The sequence below is a fragment of the Vitis riparia genome, chromosome 14, assembly GCF_004353265.1.
Source record: "Vitis riparia cultivar Riparia Gloire de Montpellier isolate 1030 chromosome 14, EGFV_Vit.rip_1.0, whole genome shotgun sequence".
NCBI lineage: Eukaryota > Viridiplantae > Streptophyta > Magnoliopsida > Vitales > Vitaceae > Vitis > Vitis riparia.
The window spans coordinates 2,561,408-2,576,786 of record NC_048444.1 but is presented as its reverse complement, the minus strand read 5'-3'; the positions used below and the strand labels follow the sequence as shown (position 1 = coordinate 2,576,786).

The 15,379-nt window shown below is 33.3% G+C and overlaps 2 protein-coding genes across 4 annotated transcripts; both read left to right on the top strand.

The window, feature by feature from the left end:
- Positions 1–885: 885 nt before the first annotated feature.
- On the top strand, positions 886–1,971 carry LOC117929826. The gene has a single exon (XM_034850248.1). The coding sequence runs from the start codon at positions 1,011–1,013 to the stop codon at positions 1,773–1,775; it is 765 nt and encodes a 254-aa protein (XP_034706139.1). The 5' UTR covers positions 886–1,010; the 3' UTR covers positions 1,776–1,971.
- Positions 1,972–7,135: 5,164 nt separating this feature from the next.
- Positions 7,136–14,086, top strand: LOC117931135 (phosphoglucan phosphatase LSF1, chloroplastic). Of its 3 annotated transcripts, XR_004653982.1 has the most exons (11): positions 7,141–7,563; positions 7,722–7,828; positions 8,556–9,015; positions 9,254–9,322; positions 10,298–10,419; positions 10,859–11,074; positions 11,536–11,641; positions 11,905–12,017; positions 12,554–12,698; positions 13,433–13,669; positions 13,783–14,086. XR_004653982.1 is itself a non-coding variant. In XM_034852041.1 (10 exons), exons 1-10 carry the CDS (start codon positions 7,270–7,272, stop codon positions 13,456–13,458), a joined length of 1,683 nt encoding a protein of 560 aa, XP_034707932.1. In that variant the 5' UTR covers positions 7,136–7,269; the 3' UTR covers positions 13,459–13,552. The 3 variants fall into 3 exon arrangements, 2 of the variants coding, with proteins under 2 accessions (XP_034707932.1, XP_034707931.1); XM_034852041.1 differs by lacking the exon at positions 13,783–14,086 and having other exon boundaries at positions 7,136–7,563; positions 12,554–12,723; positions 13,433–13,552; XM_034852040.1 differs by having other exon boundaries at positions 13,433–14,086.
- The last annotated feature ends 1,293 nt before the right edge of the window (positions 14,087–15,379 follow it).

Here is a 15,379-nt window from a genome sequence, read left to right as displayed (position 1 = left end):
CTAGAAAGTCCACACCTTGATGTTCTAGAAAAACTTCGCCTTTCCCTCGAGCTTGTTTGGAGACCTAGAAAATATTGTTATCTTTTTTGTTTTTTTTTTTTCCTTGTCTTCGTTTTAGACTTTTCTCTTGCTTTTTGGCTGAATTCCTGTTTGCCAAACTGTGACATGCGTTTGCCCATCTGAAATGATGGGAATGGGAAATTATTGTCCCGTTTGAAACTTGAATTGTTCCTGTTTGGATGAATAGAAAATGGGCCCACGCGCCTGGAAAATACTAGGTAGAATTCTCAATCGATGCCCCTGCTGCCCTTTGTTTAGAGTTATTACGTATGAGCCTATGACGTTCAGGTGTTCTCGATGATTGATCTGGACCGTCGTTGGATGGATAAAACAACTGTTTCAATCTAACGGTTGGGATTGATGGTTTGTTCCATTGAGAAACTCCTTAGCTTTAAGACAAATGGCACCAGCACCTTCATACATGCGAGTTGCGTTGTGCCACGTGGGACACGCAAGCACGTGAAGTGCCCGTGAGCACTTCGTTTCTTTTTTATTAAATTTATATCCGACGTGGCATATAAATGTTATTTTTGTTTAGAATCTACTGAAAAATCGAAGGACAGTGCTACAATTATTATTGAGAAATATTAATTTTTTCCTATTATATTGTAAATTATTTTATTCCGCTATTTTAGAAAATACTTAAAAATGTGAATCATGAAATCATTTAATCATTTAATAGCATTAAAATATTTGCTGCGCAGTGTGATTAAAGACACGTGGAGAAGTGAAAGGGGCCCACGTGGTAATGCCTACAAAAATAAATGAATCTAGTGGGATACACGCGGATTAGTTGAACAGTGGAAGAAGGCGATACAGAGAATACAGAGGGAAGGGAGGGAGAGCGTCAAAAGCGTCAACTCATTTATAATTTTTCTTCCCCCATTTCTGCCGTAGCAACTATAAAACCCTTGACTCCCTCTCTTTCTCCTCGAAAGTTGTGAGGGAAAATGGATTGGAGCCATCTTCAAATGCAGGAATGCCCTAGCTTCAACAGTTACTCGTCCGGTAGGCTTGCCGACGTGGCGGCCAAGGTGGGCGAAGAGGAGTGTGCGAGTGACGATCGGAGAGTTGATGAGGATAATTTCGAGTTCACTTTCGTTTCGACGGGTGAGGTGTTGCGTGAAACTCAGATCGGGCCGGTTTTCCCGGTTTTCAACCGCGACCTTTTGGTGGAGGATGGTGAGGCGAAGACTCTGAGGTTTCCGCTGAAGAAATTGTTCATGGAGGAGCGGGATGGTATGTCTTCCTCGTCGTCGGACGCGGACGAGTTGGAGGGAATTCCGGAGGGAACGTACTGTGTCTGGCAGCCGAAGAAGGTGCCGGAGACGCCGGGAAGGTGTAAGAAGAGCAGTTCGACTGGATCGGCGTCGAAGCGGTGGAGGTTCCGAGATTTACTCCGGCGAAGTAACAGCGAGGGTAAGGATTCCTTCGTGTTCCTCACTCCTTCCAAAAGAGAAGAGAAGGCGGAAATAACTGACAAATCTGATCACTCGAAGGAAACGAGGAACTCCGTCCACGCGAAGACCAACGTCGCCGGAAAAGCAAAGCCTAAGGTAATCTCCGGCGAAAAAGCGTCACCTCACGAAATATTCTACATGAAGAATCGAGCCATGAAGGAAGGAGATAAGAGACAGTCATTTCTGCCGTACAGGCGAGATCTAGTAGGCTTTTTCGCTAATGTGAGCCGGATGAACAAGAGCTTTCCACTCTAAGCTCTAATTTTTCAATATATTTTTTTTTTAATTTTAATTTTTTTACTTTTTCAAAGTATAGCGATGTGAATACCTCTTAATTTCTTTGTTTGTTTTTAATAACTTTGAGATTTAATATCGACTTAAAAGGTGTGAAATCATTGAAAGTATTACGGAATATTTATTTATGTATTTGGTTTTTTTTTGGACCCAAATATTATCATATATTTTATATGGAATATGAGCAACACTAGCTTTGTCACAGGAGTCGTGTTTTTCCAGGAAATGAAACGATACGATACTGTGATTTTTTATTGTTTTTTTAAGATTTCACTTGTATTAGAATTCAAACCTTTCTAGATCATCCAAAATAAGAAAGGTGTGAATCATCATATAAGATTGTTGCTTTTCATAAAAGGGGGTCTGAGACACTAAAAGTGATACAATCTTATAAATTTATGACCTATATCCATCATTGATTTGTTACCCATTATATTTGGTAAATTATGACCTAATTACACAAATTAAGAAAAACACAACTAATTAGCCGTCATGAATTTGAAAATAATTTTTGACTTGTTATATATATCCCAAATTCCTTTTTTTTTTAATTATAATTTCTATAAATATTTTATTAAAAAACTATTAAAATATAAGAAAATCCAAACCAAGCCATATGGGATTCATAAGGATTGATTAAATAAATGCACTATTAACAACTAATCCATGCATGAATCTTCTCTTATCATCTTTATTCATATTATTATCGATCGTCTAAAATCCCGTTTGATAATGATTTTAAGAAACGTTTTTAATATTTTTAACACTTGAAAAAAAATATCATTTAGGTGTTAAAAATATTATAAACGTTTTCTAAAATTACTGTCAAACGCACTCTAAATCTTGTGTTTCATTAACCATTAAATTTAAAGTGTGTTTGATAGTATATTCAAAATATTTTTAATGAAAGTGTTTTCTCAAAAAGTATTTTTAATAAAAACATTTTATTTTAAAGTGTTTTTAAAATAATCATCTATCAGATTTTTTAGATTAAAAGTATTTTATAAAATTATTGTTAAACAGATCCTTATTTTTCATCAAATGTATTTAATAATAATTTTAAAAAATATTTTTAATACTTAAAAATATTAAAAAATGCTTTTTAAAATTAGCATAAAACTCAGCCTAAATGTTACCATGTAATTGTGGTAAAATGGAAGATCCCACAATCACCAAAATACCATTCATAATTTACCTTCAAAGTAAAATTAACAAACATTGAAATATCTCTGAAAATTAATCATTTTCTAAAATATAAAATATAAAATTTGACCAAGGACCCCACTAGTTCTTAGGCCCCTAAAGGCTAACCCACCCCAAGTACCAAAAAGTCTATAAAAATCCATTGACAAGACCTTATTGTAGTGGTACCAAGAATCTTTACTACTTCACATTTACTTTCATGGCTCTCTCATTATTACCCACCTCCATTATCTCATACATCAATTCGCATTACTTTAGTTTATGATGCACATAACCCACACTATGGTTGATGAAATGAATTAGCATTTAACCCACTTTAAACAAAATAAATAAATAAAGCAAAATATTAAAAAATAAAAATAAAATTAAGCTTTTATCAATGGTGTCATTTTCTTAAGCCCTACTTGTATGTACAGTAACATCTCGATCTTGTGTCGCATAGTTGCTTTTGGAAATACTAGTGTACGTATTCTAATTTATTTTGTCATAATTTTAATATTTAATTTCTCCATTATCATGATTGATTTGATGGTCGAAACGTCATTAAACATAGTGACCTTTAATATATTATTACATTATTTTAAAAATGAATGAATATTATTTTAGTTTACTATATGAAGTATACCATAAACACCTAAAAAGTTAACTTTAAATATTTATTGACGATTAAATGAAATAGTGTTTAACCTACCGCCCCTTTCCCTTGCCCCCACCCTAAATCCAAAATTATCTTATTAATTAAACCTTCAAATAAAAAATAAAAATAAAAAAGGAAAAAGAAAAATCCCTTTAAGCTTTTATAAGTGCTGTCATTTTCTTTTGGCCTATTAGTGAGTATGGTAACATCACAATACTATGTGAAAGGGTGACTTGTATGAGCTCAATTGTGTGAACATGGATGGGGTTTTTCTTGAAGAGGCCACTAGATAGGATGTACAAAACGAGTCTCTCCAATTAATGGCCTCAAATGGGAGCGAGTCTTTTCTCCATCTAGTCCATTTCATGATTCGATTGGGCCAACAAAGTTCCAAACTTCCATTTATTTCCAACTACAAACCCCACCACTTTAAAATCATCCCACAAAAATCGAAAAAATTAAAGTGGGATTCTACTTTAGCCTTTATATCTATATGGGGTTGTAGAGAGGACAAATGGGTATGTGGAAAAAGTAGGATTAAAATTTCCCACTACCTTTTTCAATGCTAAGAGATGAGACAAATGGGTGTGAAGACAAATTATGTTACATTTCCCACCACTTTTTAAATGTTAAAGAGCCTTCTTTTTACCTTCTGAAAATCTCTCTCTCTCTCTCTCTCTCTCTCTCTCCCTCTCTCTCCCTCTCTCTAATCCAAGCCAACTTTCCATGAATAGCAATGCCTTTAGCCATATGCCATGAAGGGTGGGAGACCTCTGGCATTGAGAAAAGCGCTTATGTCAAACGTGTTGCAAGTTCTTTTAGGCAGGGAGGCCACAAAATCAAAGTCCAAACCAACTTTAGAATTGAGAAAATTCTCAGAGTATGTATTAATGAATTAGGCTGAGTTCCACAGGAGCCACTTTATATTCAACACTAAGATATCGCTTATTGTGATGTATATGCTGAAATGCCAGTCATTTGGACTTAGACTTCGCCAATTTACAGCTTAATTTATTTTCTTTGTGGAGAGAAATTTCCTAGAATGCTATCATCTTCTGAGATTTTCTCACCTTTTGGAAAATGGGAAAAAGGAGATTAGGACATTTGCTTTGTGGCAGTTTGTGACTAATCATCTCTTTTTGTTTTTTCTACAAAGGACAGATTTTTGAAGTGATTATTTAATTTAATTTTTTTTTCTTTATGAAAGTCAAGGTTGAAGCATGGATAGAGCTTAGAAGTAGAATAATGTTGAGGACAAATGAGGAAGGATTTTAGCATAAAGGCCCATTAATATTATTGAAATATTTAATTAAAACTTAAAAGGATGAAATAATTCATAAATCGTGAATCTAATTATTTTTATATTTTTTTAAATAACTAATTTTTGACATAAATACCCTTTATCATTTCAAGTATTTATATGTAGGTTTTAAAAGAGAAACTTATTTTTATAATAAAATAATAAGGATATTTTTGTTTAAATAAGGCCAAAAAATGGGTGAAACGTCAAATTTCAAAAATTGGGTTTTTAAAGATCCTTTCAATCAAATAACCCTTAATTATTTATCAAAAAAGAAAGTCCTATTACCATCTTAGGGAGGCTTTTGAATTTTGAGCTTGGAGGGTGACTTGGGATATATTTGACAACTGTTTTTAAGAATGATTTCTCATTATTTAGAAAATAAAAAATAAAAATTCACTTTCGATCATTATAAAATTATTTTCTATTTTTTGTTTTTCAATAACAAAAATAAAGGTATTTTTAGAGAATATATTTTAAACATTTTCAATTATTTTTATTTATTTTTTAGGGTTGTTTTAAAAAAAATAAAGGACTAGATCATATTTTTTTTTTAAAAAAAACTTAAAATGGGTTAAAAATATTTTAGGTTTCTAAATAGACTTTTATTTTACAAAATATTAAAAATTGGTTTTCAAAAACTATTTTTAGAACTATTTTCGTACCAACATGCTCTTAGCCCTGGGTATTTTAAAAAGGGAAAGGCCAACTTGTAATGTAATGGTGTCTTTTTGCCACCATCTTATGACCATTATTAAATAATTTGTGTTGGACTATATGGACATTGATGAAAATGAAACTCATATTATTGGGTAGTTTTGATCTCATATATTTAGGCATCAAAATTTGTATCATAAAAATTAATCCAAAATTTCTCAATTATAATTTAATTCAATAAATAATATTAGAAAATTAATCCCATAATAAATATTAGTTAAACATGGAAAAAACAGCTATGTTTTCTTAGGATTTGTTTTTTATTATTTTGGGCTAGGATTGTTAATATATGTTTTGGGCTTGGGCTTGTCGTTTAATTTGGGCTTGTTCTTATATTTGGGCCTTGGTATATTTTAAAATTTTGGGTTTGATTATTGGTATGGGCTTTGGGTTATTGTTTGGATCGTGTCATTAATTTGGGCTTTCATTTATTTTATTGGAATGCACTTTGATTTAGGCCTAATTGGATTGAGGTTCATGGCTAGGGCTACAATTTGGACAGTGGGGTTGGGTCGATAGCTAATCGGGTTAGGTTACAATTAAGAAAAATCAACACGACCAATAACTTAAGGTACACAATCCAAACATTATAGAAAGATTTTTAATCATACAATTCAATCAACCAGATCAACTTGAGTTTAACCTAACAAATTTGAACTCAACTTAAACTTAAAGAAATGAGATTGAGTTAGGCTTGAGTTAAATACCTTGGGTTAAAAGTCAGATTGGATTGAATCCGATGATTAGACTTAGGTTAGCCATCAATCGGACCAATCTATTGAAGTGATTAAATTGAATCTATCAACATGTTTTTTGGTCATGTCTTGTGTAATGATTAAAAACATAAAACAACACTTTTAATGATTAAAAAATTTATTCCCTTATAATTTCAGTCTCTAACAACAAAATTCAACAAAATTCACCACCAACCACATTGATCTTTGCTTTAAAGGATATTTGAACTTGAGTGATTTATGGATGCATGCAAGATTGAATTAATATTAAACCTTAAAAAAAATAAGATCTTGTTAAGTTAGGAATAAGATATTCATATTTATTAAATCATTTTGAGACAATTTGTCATTTTTTATAAAAAAAACTATGATTGTAGTAATTCCTTTAAATGCAATTTGATATATGTTCTTTATGAATTATAATATATTAAAAAGATAATCTTGAAAGGTTAATAATTCATACATCATTAAATCATAAATACTAATTCATAGATGTTGGGACGTCATTTGTTTTGAGTATATTTGGCTCTGTGCCAATCATGAGCATCACAGAGTGGCCTTCCCAGATTCGAACTGTCCAAGCCTTAAGGTTTAATGAACTTTGTCTCGTTGTAATATTATAGGATAGTGGTGTGTTTATTCAGTAGTGTTAGAATCAAGTAAGAAGAAAGTGTATCCTTAGTAAGTGTTGAATCAACTAGGAAGAACATTTCCCCGTGGCAAAAAGTGAAGGGCCCACGTCACGTGAGTTCGCCACGACTCCCCCACCTCACCGTCACTTCTTCCTCAATCCCAATTCTTCAGCTCCATTGCATGTAACCGGTAGGCTTCACTCTCTGAACCTCTCCCGCCAAACCCTAGAAAATGGCTCTTTGTCCTCTTCAGCTCTCCAGTTCCAGAGCTCTTCATCAATCTTCATTCCTCGGCCCTTTCTCCGCCTCTTCTTGGGGCAGAGATTTCTTGTGCTTCCCCAATGCAACTGCCAATGTTACTTCGTCGAAAAAGGCGATTGCTAGGGTTTATGCAATGTCGAGTGACACTGCTTCTTCGTTCAAGATGAATCTGAATGAGTATATGGTCACTCTTGAGAAACCGCTCGGTATTCGGTTCGCTCTCTCCGCGGACGGCAAAGTCTTTGTCCATGCTCTTAAGAAAGGGGTAGAGTTCTCTTGAATTCTGATTATTCCATTGAATTTCCTTCAAATTTTGTTTTGTTGCTCATGTTTTGGATTATGCACTAGTGACTTGAGAGTATGAATGTCTTAAGGATGTTTCTTGGTTGTTTAATGATTAGGAATTTTTTTTTTTTTTTGTAGGGAAATGCAGAGAAGTCGAGAATAATTATGGTAGGGGACACTTTGAAAAAGGCAAGTGATTCGCCTGATGGTGGCCTTGTTGAGATCAATGACTATGGTGATACACAGTAAGGATTTTGTTTCTTTTCGAAAATTAGAATCAATGATTGTTTTGCATTTTATTTGATTTATAAACTGTAAGTGATTATTAGTATGTGTCATTGCGAGATATTGTGATGCTGATTGAAGTGATTTATTTTATGTAATGTGATTGAAGCTAAAAAAAACATGATTTGATATTTAGTTGTCCCCAAATTAATACTTTGCTTAATTCTTGATTTAAATTGAGCTATTACTGACAGATGGAGAAGTGGTTACAACCCAAGTAAGGGTTTGATAGGTGGAATTTGGGTCCTTCATGACTTGCTTAGCTTATTATGGTTTATTGAAGTGGTATCTCGGCTTTACTCCAAATATTGATAATGTTATCTGTACTGTCTCACTGTAATCTTACTTTGTCTTTTGTTTATAAATATATAACATGCTCAATGAAGCATTCTTTCTAATGCGTTTCAGCTACTGCTTTGTTTCCTGTGTCCTTGTGGTACACATAGAAGTGAGTGATGGCTCGAATAGGCTAGGTTTGGATGATGCATTAAATGCTATATGTGTATTTTTCTGCCCTGTCTTTTTCTTTAGTTACGGAGACTTTCATGTTCTGAATCCTAACTTAGAATTCTTACAATCACTTTATGTTTTTTTTTTCAATCAGAAAAATCACTTTATGTTTTAACTGTTGAAAGTTGGTTCTGTTCATTACTTTCATTTTTATTTTTTAGTTTTTGGTTTCCTCAGGAAGATGCTGGAGCAGAAAACAGGATCTTTTAGTCTCGTTCTCGAGAGGCCATTCTCTCCTTTTCCAATTCAACAACTGCATCTAATGAGTGATCTTGATATTTTATTTAATAGAGGTCGTGTTCCTGTTGCCACTTGGAACAAAACTATATTGGCATCAAATTTGCAAACATGTTCTGACGGTGGTGGGAATTCTGGGTTTGTCATGTTTTCACCAAAGTTTATAACTTCCCAAGGATGGAAGTTTCTGAAGGGTCAAAATGGGGATGTTAACTCGAAAATGCAGAGAAACACTCTCTCTCCACCCATCAGCCAACTTGTTTGTATTTTTTCAGAGGAAGAGTCTGGAGATGTTGAATGGGCTCATGGGAGCTTTCCACTGGATGAATATATTAAGGCACTGGATCGTTCTAAAGGCGAACTATATTATAATCACTCTCTTGGTATGCGTTACAGTAAGGTGTGATGTTCAGCTTGTTTATGCCCTTCAATTACAATGATAATTATGCTACTTCTTTGAGGTGATTTAAATTACCAATTTGTTATATTTGTGTTGATCTATTGGTTAATGTTTAAGTCCACAAATATTTATTTTGCCCTGTCCATGTGAGGGAGTAGATGAAGAGGCCTTTTCAATCGTTGGCGAAGCATTTCATGTTGCATTTCTAATTTTTTTTTACTATTGTTTATTTTCCTAGATTACAGAGCAAATATATGTAGGATCATGCATCCAAACCGAAGCCGACGTGGAAACTTTGTCAAATGCAGTAGGTGCTCCTATACCTTTTATTTGAGCATAATTGTCATTTTTTTTACATACTTTTTAACAAACTATAATTTTTTTCCTCTTAATTATCCATCCTGTGAGCTTTGATTCATATGCATATTATGCAAACTGTAGAAGTCGGTCGAAGACATTTTGTTTTGCACGGGACAAGGAATCTTCTGTTTATATTTGAATGTTGTTATATCAATTAATGTCATTTGCAAATTTATCAGTTCAGTATTAATTACTGACAACAAAAAAAAGAGAAAAAAAGAAAAATGAATAATCATGGGAGCTTTTTGGCTGCACTACAGAAAAAGATGCAGCAACTTGAGCATGCATCTCATGCAACCAGGAACCTTTTCAAGTCATAAACAATATAAATCATGGTAATGTTATTGTTGCTCATGCTGAACATTCATCCGAAATTTTATTCTATTATCTCGTTTATACTGTTGTGAGTGCCTGTCTGAGCTATGCTTCGCTTTGTGTGTGTCCTTGTGTAATGTGACTTGGGTCAGGAAAATATCTGTTGGGTGTATTGCATGTAATTTGTGTGTATGAACAGTTTTTTTTGTTCAGTTACTAAACAATGTAATTGAGACATTCTTGAAAACCTTAGATGCATCCATTAGCTTCTTCAATGTGGAATTTTTTGGTAGTCCCTGCATCTTTCATGGAATTGCAGTTCTTAATCTAATCAAGGAAAATAATCTATATTGACCAGAATTTAAATTTATCTGTGTTAATATTTTTTTTTTAATGAAATTAGTAAACAATCTCATTGTAGTAAAGAATTAAATGTCTTGATTTTTGTCCCCTATTAGCAGTTTTGGATCAATTTTTCCTATTTTTTGGTTTTTATGTTTTTATTTCTCGATATCTTTCTTATTGATAATCTTGGTATTCTCTGCATGGGGTCTAGTTATTCCCCATTTCATTTCTCACATATGACGGCAGGAATTTTCTGCATCAGGGAATCAATGCCATACTGAATTTCCAGAGTGGAATTGAAGCAGAAAATTGGGGAATCAATTCCAGATCAATCAATGAGTCATGCCAAAAATTCAATATCCTTATGATCAACTATCCTATTAGGTAACTACAATGTTTTATGCCATTTTCTGTTTGTACATGAAAGACATTTCCTACTCTAATGGTATCTATTCCACTCAAATTAGCACTCTTTATCCATGAAGAGCATCTTTGCTTTCTATGTGAGGAGTTTATTTGACTTTCTACTCACCATTTCTAATTGATATGATACAATATCATTTATTGTGAATCCTCCTTGATGATGAGCCAGTTAATACGTATAAATATTAACTTTATGGCTGAGATTTCTATCCTCATCACCTGGATATTCTGATGTATCCTGTCAGTAATCTCTGAAGTCCACTGCTTTAAATAGATGTTTTGTGCTCACATCGGAAATGAGCAATGAAATTCCATATTGATTAGTGTGTAATATTTTCATCAGTTACAGTATATGAGCGTGTTTGTGTATGATATGGTTTGCATGTAATATCTTTTGCAGGGAGGTTGATTCTTATGGTATGAGGAAAAAACTACCATTTTGTGTTGGGCTCTTATTGCGCTTGTTAAAAAAGAATCATCGTGTGTTTGTCACTTGTACTACTGGTTTTGATCGGTCACCTGCTTGTGTGGTTGCATATCTGCACTGGATGACAGATACTTCCCTTCATGCAGCTTACAATTTCGTGACCGGGTTGCATTCATGCAGGCCTGACAGGTCTTTCTCACTAACTCTCTCAAATGTATTATATTTGTCATTTTTTCAAACAGGGTAAAACTCCTGAAACTTTTAGGTCTGCGTAAAAATTTATGATTATGCTTCCTCATTCTCTCTCTGGATCCTGTCTATGTCAGCAGTTTCAGGACAAACTGTTTTTGTGGGAAAAAAGGGAAATTACGTTGTTGAACTGTGGTAGAAATTTTAGGCGGTGATTCTTTTTATATAGTAAAAAGTGACAAATTATATGATGGAAATCTGAATGAATCACATAAAAATTTGTGTTTCTGGATCTCTCTATCAATTGAACAGATTTCTACGTAGGCATTTGCAAACAGACTGCTTTTGTGAAAGGAAAGAAAAAGAAAAAAGTACAGTACTGAACTATGGCAAACATCTTTAGGAAGAAGTTGGTTACTGATAAAAATTGACAAATTATATTGATGGAACTCTGAATGCAGACCAGCAATTGCTTGGGCAACGTGGGATCTTATAGCCATGGTCGAAAAAGGCAAACACGATGGGCCTGCAACCCATGCTGTGACCTTTGTGTGGAATGGGCACGAGGTATTTGATGATTCAGTCATTACTCCATTTTACTTTTGATATTGATTTCTTATCACCTGAAATCAATGAGTAATCCAAATTAGTCTTCCTTGGCACTCTATTGGGCTAGAACTAATTCTATAAAAGATTTTGAAGTTTTTAAATTTGACTCCATTATCTCCAGAAAAACTTACTAGTTACAAAAGTATAGACTTTTTTGGTGCTTCTTGTAAGTCTGGTTTGTCTTTTTAATTTTTAATTTTTAATTTTTTACTTTTATACAGGGGGAGGAGGTATTTTTGGTTGGAGATTTTACTGCAAACTGGAAAGAACCAATTAAGGCAGTCCACAAGGGTGGATCAAGATATGAAGTTGAAGTTAGACTTACACAAGGGAAGTAAGTGTTATTCCTTCCATCACTAGACTCAAAGTTTTGAAGGGTTTTGAAATTCTAAACACTTTCTATGAGGCTTCATTGAGTTGAGACAAAAAAAATTTGGGTTGAGAAATTTTTTGTCCCCACTAAATTCTCAGTTTGGTGTGGAAGTTTTTCATCTTGATAATGGATGGTTCAAGTTCTGGGTTCACAATTATGATTTACCATGTGCTCAACCTGGCTCAAATGCGACCCTTGGCAGCTCTGTGCTCAGCAGCCTTATTACACCATAAAGGGACATAATCATCCTCACCTAACTTAAGAGCTTGGCATATGGGGCCTTTGTCTTATGTGTGTCTGGGTTAGATGTTATTTGCTTATGTCCATTGAGAGCTGCTTGCAATAGATTTACTGTGGTTATATCTATAAGTTTCATGGTTATCTGAAAGTATTCATGTCAGACAGAATGCAATTTTTTGAGATCCTTGCCTCATACATTCTGGAGATTTGTTTTTGTGAAACTTCTTTTTAATATATAATATGTTGATTGTCTTCAGGTACTACTATAAGTTTATTACTAATGGGCAATGGAGGCATTCAACAGCTTCACCAATAGAAAGGGATGAAAGGGCGAATGTTAACAATGTGATTGTGGTTGGTGATATTGCCAGTGTCAGGCCTTCTATCCAACAACAAAAGAAAGTTAGTGCATTCTGTTTTGTACATGGTGATATTTCTAAAAGTGCTAGTTCTTTTGTGTTCCTTATCAGATTCTCAAACATCCTTACATCAATCCATGGTTTCACAATAGGTTCTACTTCGTGATATTTGTAACACCTAATTATAGGAACTTCAAAATAAATATCTACCCCTCTTGATCAAGGAGAAAAGAAGAAAGAAAGAAAAGCCTTAACCCTGTTAGCTATTGCTCCGCTAGGTATCCAGAATCTCTGATGCCCATGTCTCCCCACTTCTCTATTCAACTTGTTGGTTGATAGCATCCTGGCCTTGCCATCCTAAGGTGTTTTCCAGTATCTAGGAAACAGAGAAACATAGTCTAGTTAAACTTCGGGATTTTTTTTTGTTTGAAGTTCTTTTATGTTGAGTACTTTTGTTGTCAACTGTTTGGTGAGGCATCCTCACTGATAATATTGAAGGGGAAGACAAGATTGAAAGTTTGTTATACCATCCACAACATAGGTACAAGCCTAAGCTATGTGTCTTGGAGTGCATCTAGACCCCTGTTCCCCCTGTTTCAGATAGCCTTCGCAGTCTCTCCCCATCATTACCAAAATTTTAAAAATAAAGTATTACTTTGTCTGAAGCTTGAGGGAATCAGTAGAATAGGTACTAGCTTTAATAACAGAATTTGTTGATGATGCAGTTTGAAGCATTATATTTCTGTTGCTGATGATTGCTTCTCTTTAATGTCGTAGGACTCCAATGTTGTAAAGGTGATTGAGAGGCAGTTGACCGAAAATGAGCGATTTATGCTGGCAAAGGCAGCCCGCTGCATTGCATTTTCTGTCTGTCCGATCAGACTGGCTCCCAAATAGTCAGGTATACAACAATATCCTGACTGCCTGTTCCAATACATGCTGTTTCTGGAACTCAATTTGAACATCCCCTGGGTGAGGCATAGAAGGATCATACCCTGCATCTACACTTTCAAGGTATTCTCACCAAGACATGAAAATGCCTATACTTTGTGCAAATGCAACTATAAGAAAGATCTATCTTCAGAAACATCAAAACTGAGATAATCTTTGAAGTTACTTCTTTACAGAGTTTTATGGACTGGCCTTGTAATCTATAGAAGATGGAACTTTTATGCGACATTCACTCGGCAGTACCAGTCCAGTCTCAATATTTATACCCCATCCTATGTATTTGTATCGAATCAGTTGTTGTCTTTCAGTATTTCCTATTAGTATATATGTCCCTAAGGGGTGCCATCAATAATGCCCAGTTGCTTCTAAAAGAAATTTGGCACTATATGTTTGAAATTAAGCTGCTTGGAACTCGACACAAGTATAGTTATGCATGTTGAATATTCTCGATATATATAGCTTTCAATATTTTAAATGGTAGTAGATATGTTGTTCAAATACTAGTGACTGGGCATGCCGATGTGGATTGAATTGGGATGGTGAATAAGTCCAAATGGGAGGGTATAAGAATGTAGCTGTTCACGGAAAGCCCAATTCTTTGGGAAACTACATATTATACACAGTTGTCCTTTCTAGTCTCAAAAAGTGACAATAAGATGACAACATTCTGTTGAACGTGAGGACCTGTATTTATTTTCTTCTGGAGGGCCTTTTTGCTAGAGAAAAAGTTTTACATGTTTGAGTGGACTAGTATAATTTCATTATTATTATTATTATTTTTTGTCGAATGCCTGTTTCTGAATATTGTTTGATTGTTAAGGCTGCAAAATGATAAGTTGTTCAAACCATTTTGGATAAAATTTTACGCGAGTGCGGGTGTAAAAAAGGTAGGGTTCCGACTATCTAAAAAAAATGGTTGGTTGAACAAATGTGGTTAATTTACATTTGGTATTTGTGTTTGGTAAACTAAAAGGGAGTTAATAACTTAATTTAAGTCATTAAATAAATTAAATATGTTTTATAAAATAACTTAATAATATAATTTAAAGTAAAAAATAATTTTAAGAAGTAAAAATAATTAATTTATTTTTAAATTCATATTTTTATTTACCATATTTTTATGATTTTTTTGTCATTCCCTAATCTTCATTGTTACTTAATTTCCTTTATCGGGATAAATATGTTAATCTAATGATTTAAAATATATTTTTTAAGTTAATTTTATCAAACAATTTTAATATTTAAAGTAAGAATTAAGTAATAAGTTTTAAATTAATAATTGAATTAATTTAATTTAAAATTAACTTAAGTAATTAAATAATTAGTATTAAGGTGGTGTTTGTTTTTTTACTTAATTCTAAATAGAACCTTAATTCTTAATAGTGTTAAATATTAGGTTGTTTGTTTTTGTAGTATTTTATTTCTATTAAGTATTAAAAAGTAAAAAAAATCAATATGTTATTTTTTCTATTTAGAAAAAGTTACATATTTTGACTTTTTCTATTTAGTAAAAAGTTTATAATAAGTCATGAAAAAGTAGAAAAACAAACAATCTGTATTGCTTTCAGCAAAAAGCCAAAAAAACAAACACCACCTAAGTTTTATCAAATATGCCTTTACATCAAGTTTAAATGGAGTTTTTAATAATAAGGTAAACAAAATGGAATTTACTTAAATTAAATTTAATTCGGTAATGGGTTTTTAAGTCAATTTTTATAATTCTCTAGTTGAGTAGGTTTTTATGATCATTGTGAATTGATTTGATCAATTTTG

Excerpts from the sequence above, each read along its gene's own strand:
- LOC117929826 (XM_034850248.1), top strand. The coding sequence starts at position 1,011 with ATGGATTGGAGCCATCTTCAAATGCAGGAATGCCCTAGCTTCAACAGT.
- LOC117931135 (XM_034852040.1), top strand. The coding sequence starts at position 7,270 with ATGGCTCTTTGTCCTCTTCAGCTCTCCAGTTCCAGAGCTCTTCATCAA. Across the intron at positions 9,323-10,297 it reads TGGAAACTTTGTCAAATGCA|GGAATCAATGCCATACTGAA; the intron begins GTAGGTGCTCCT and ends TTTCTGCATCAG. Across the intron at positions 10,420-10,858 it reads ATGATCAACTATCCTATTAG|GGAGGTTGATTCTTATGGTA; the intron begins GTAACTACAATG and ends TATCTTTTGCAG.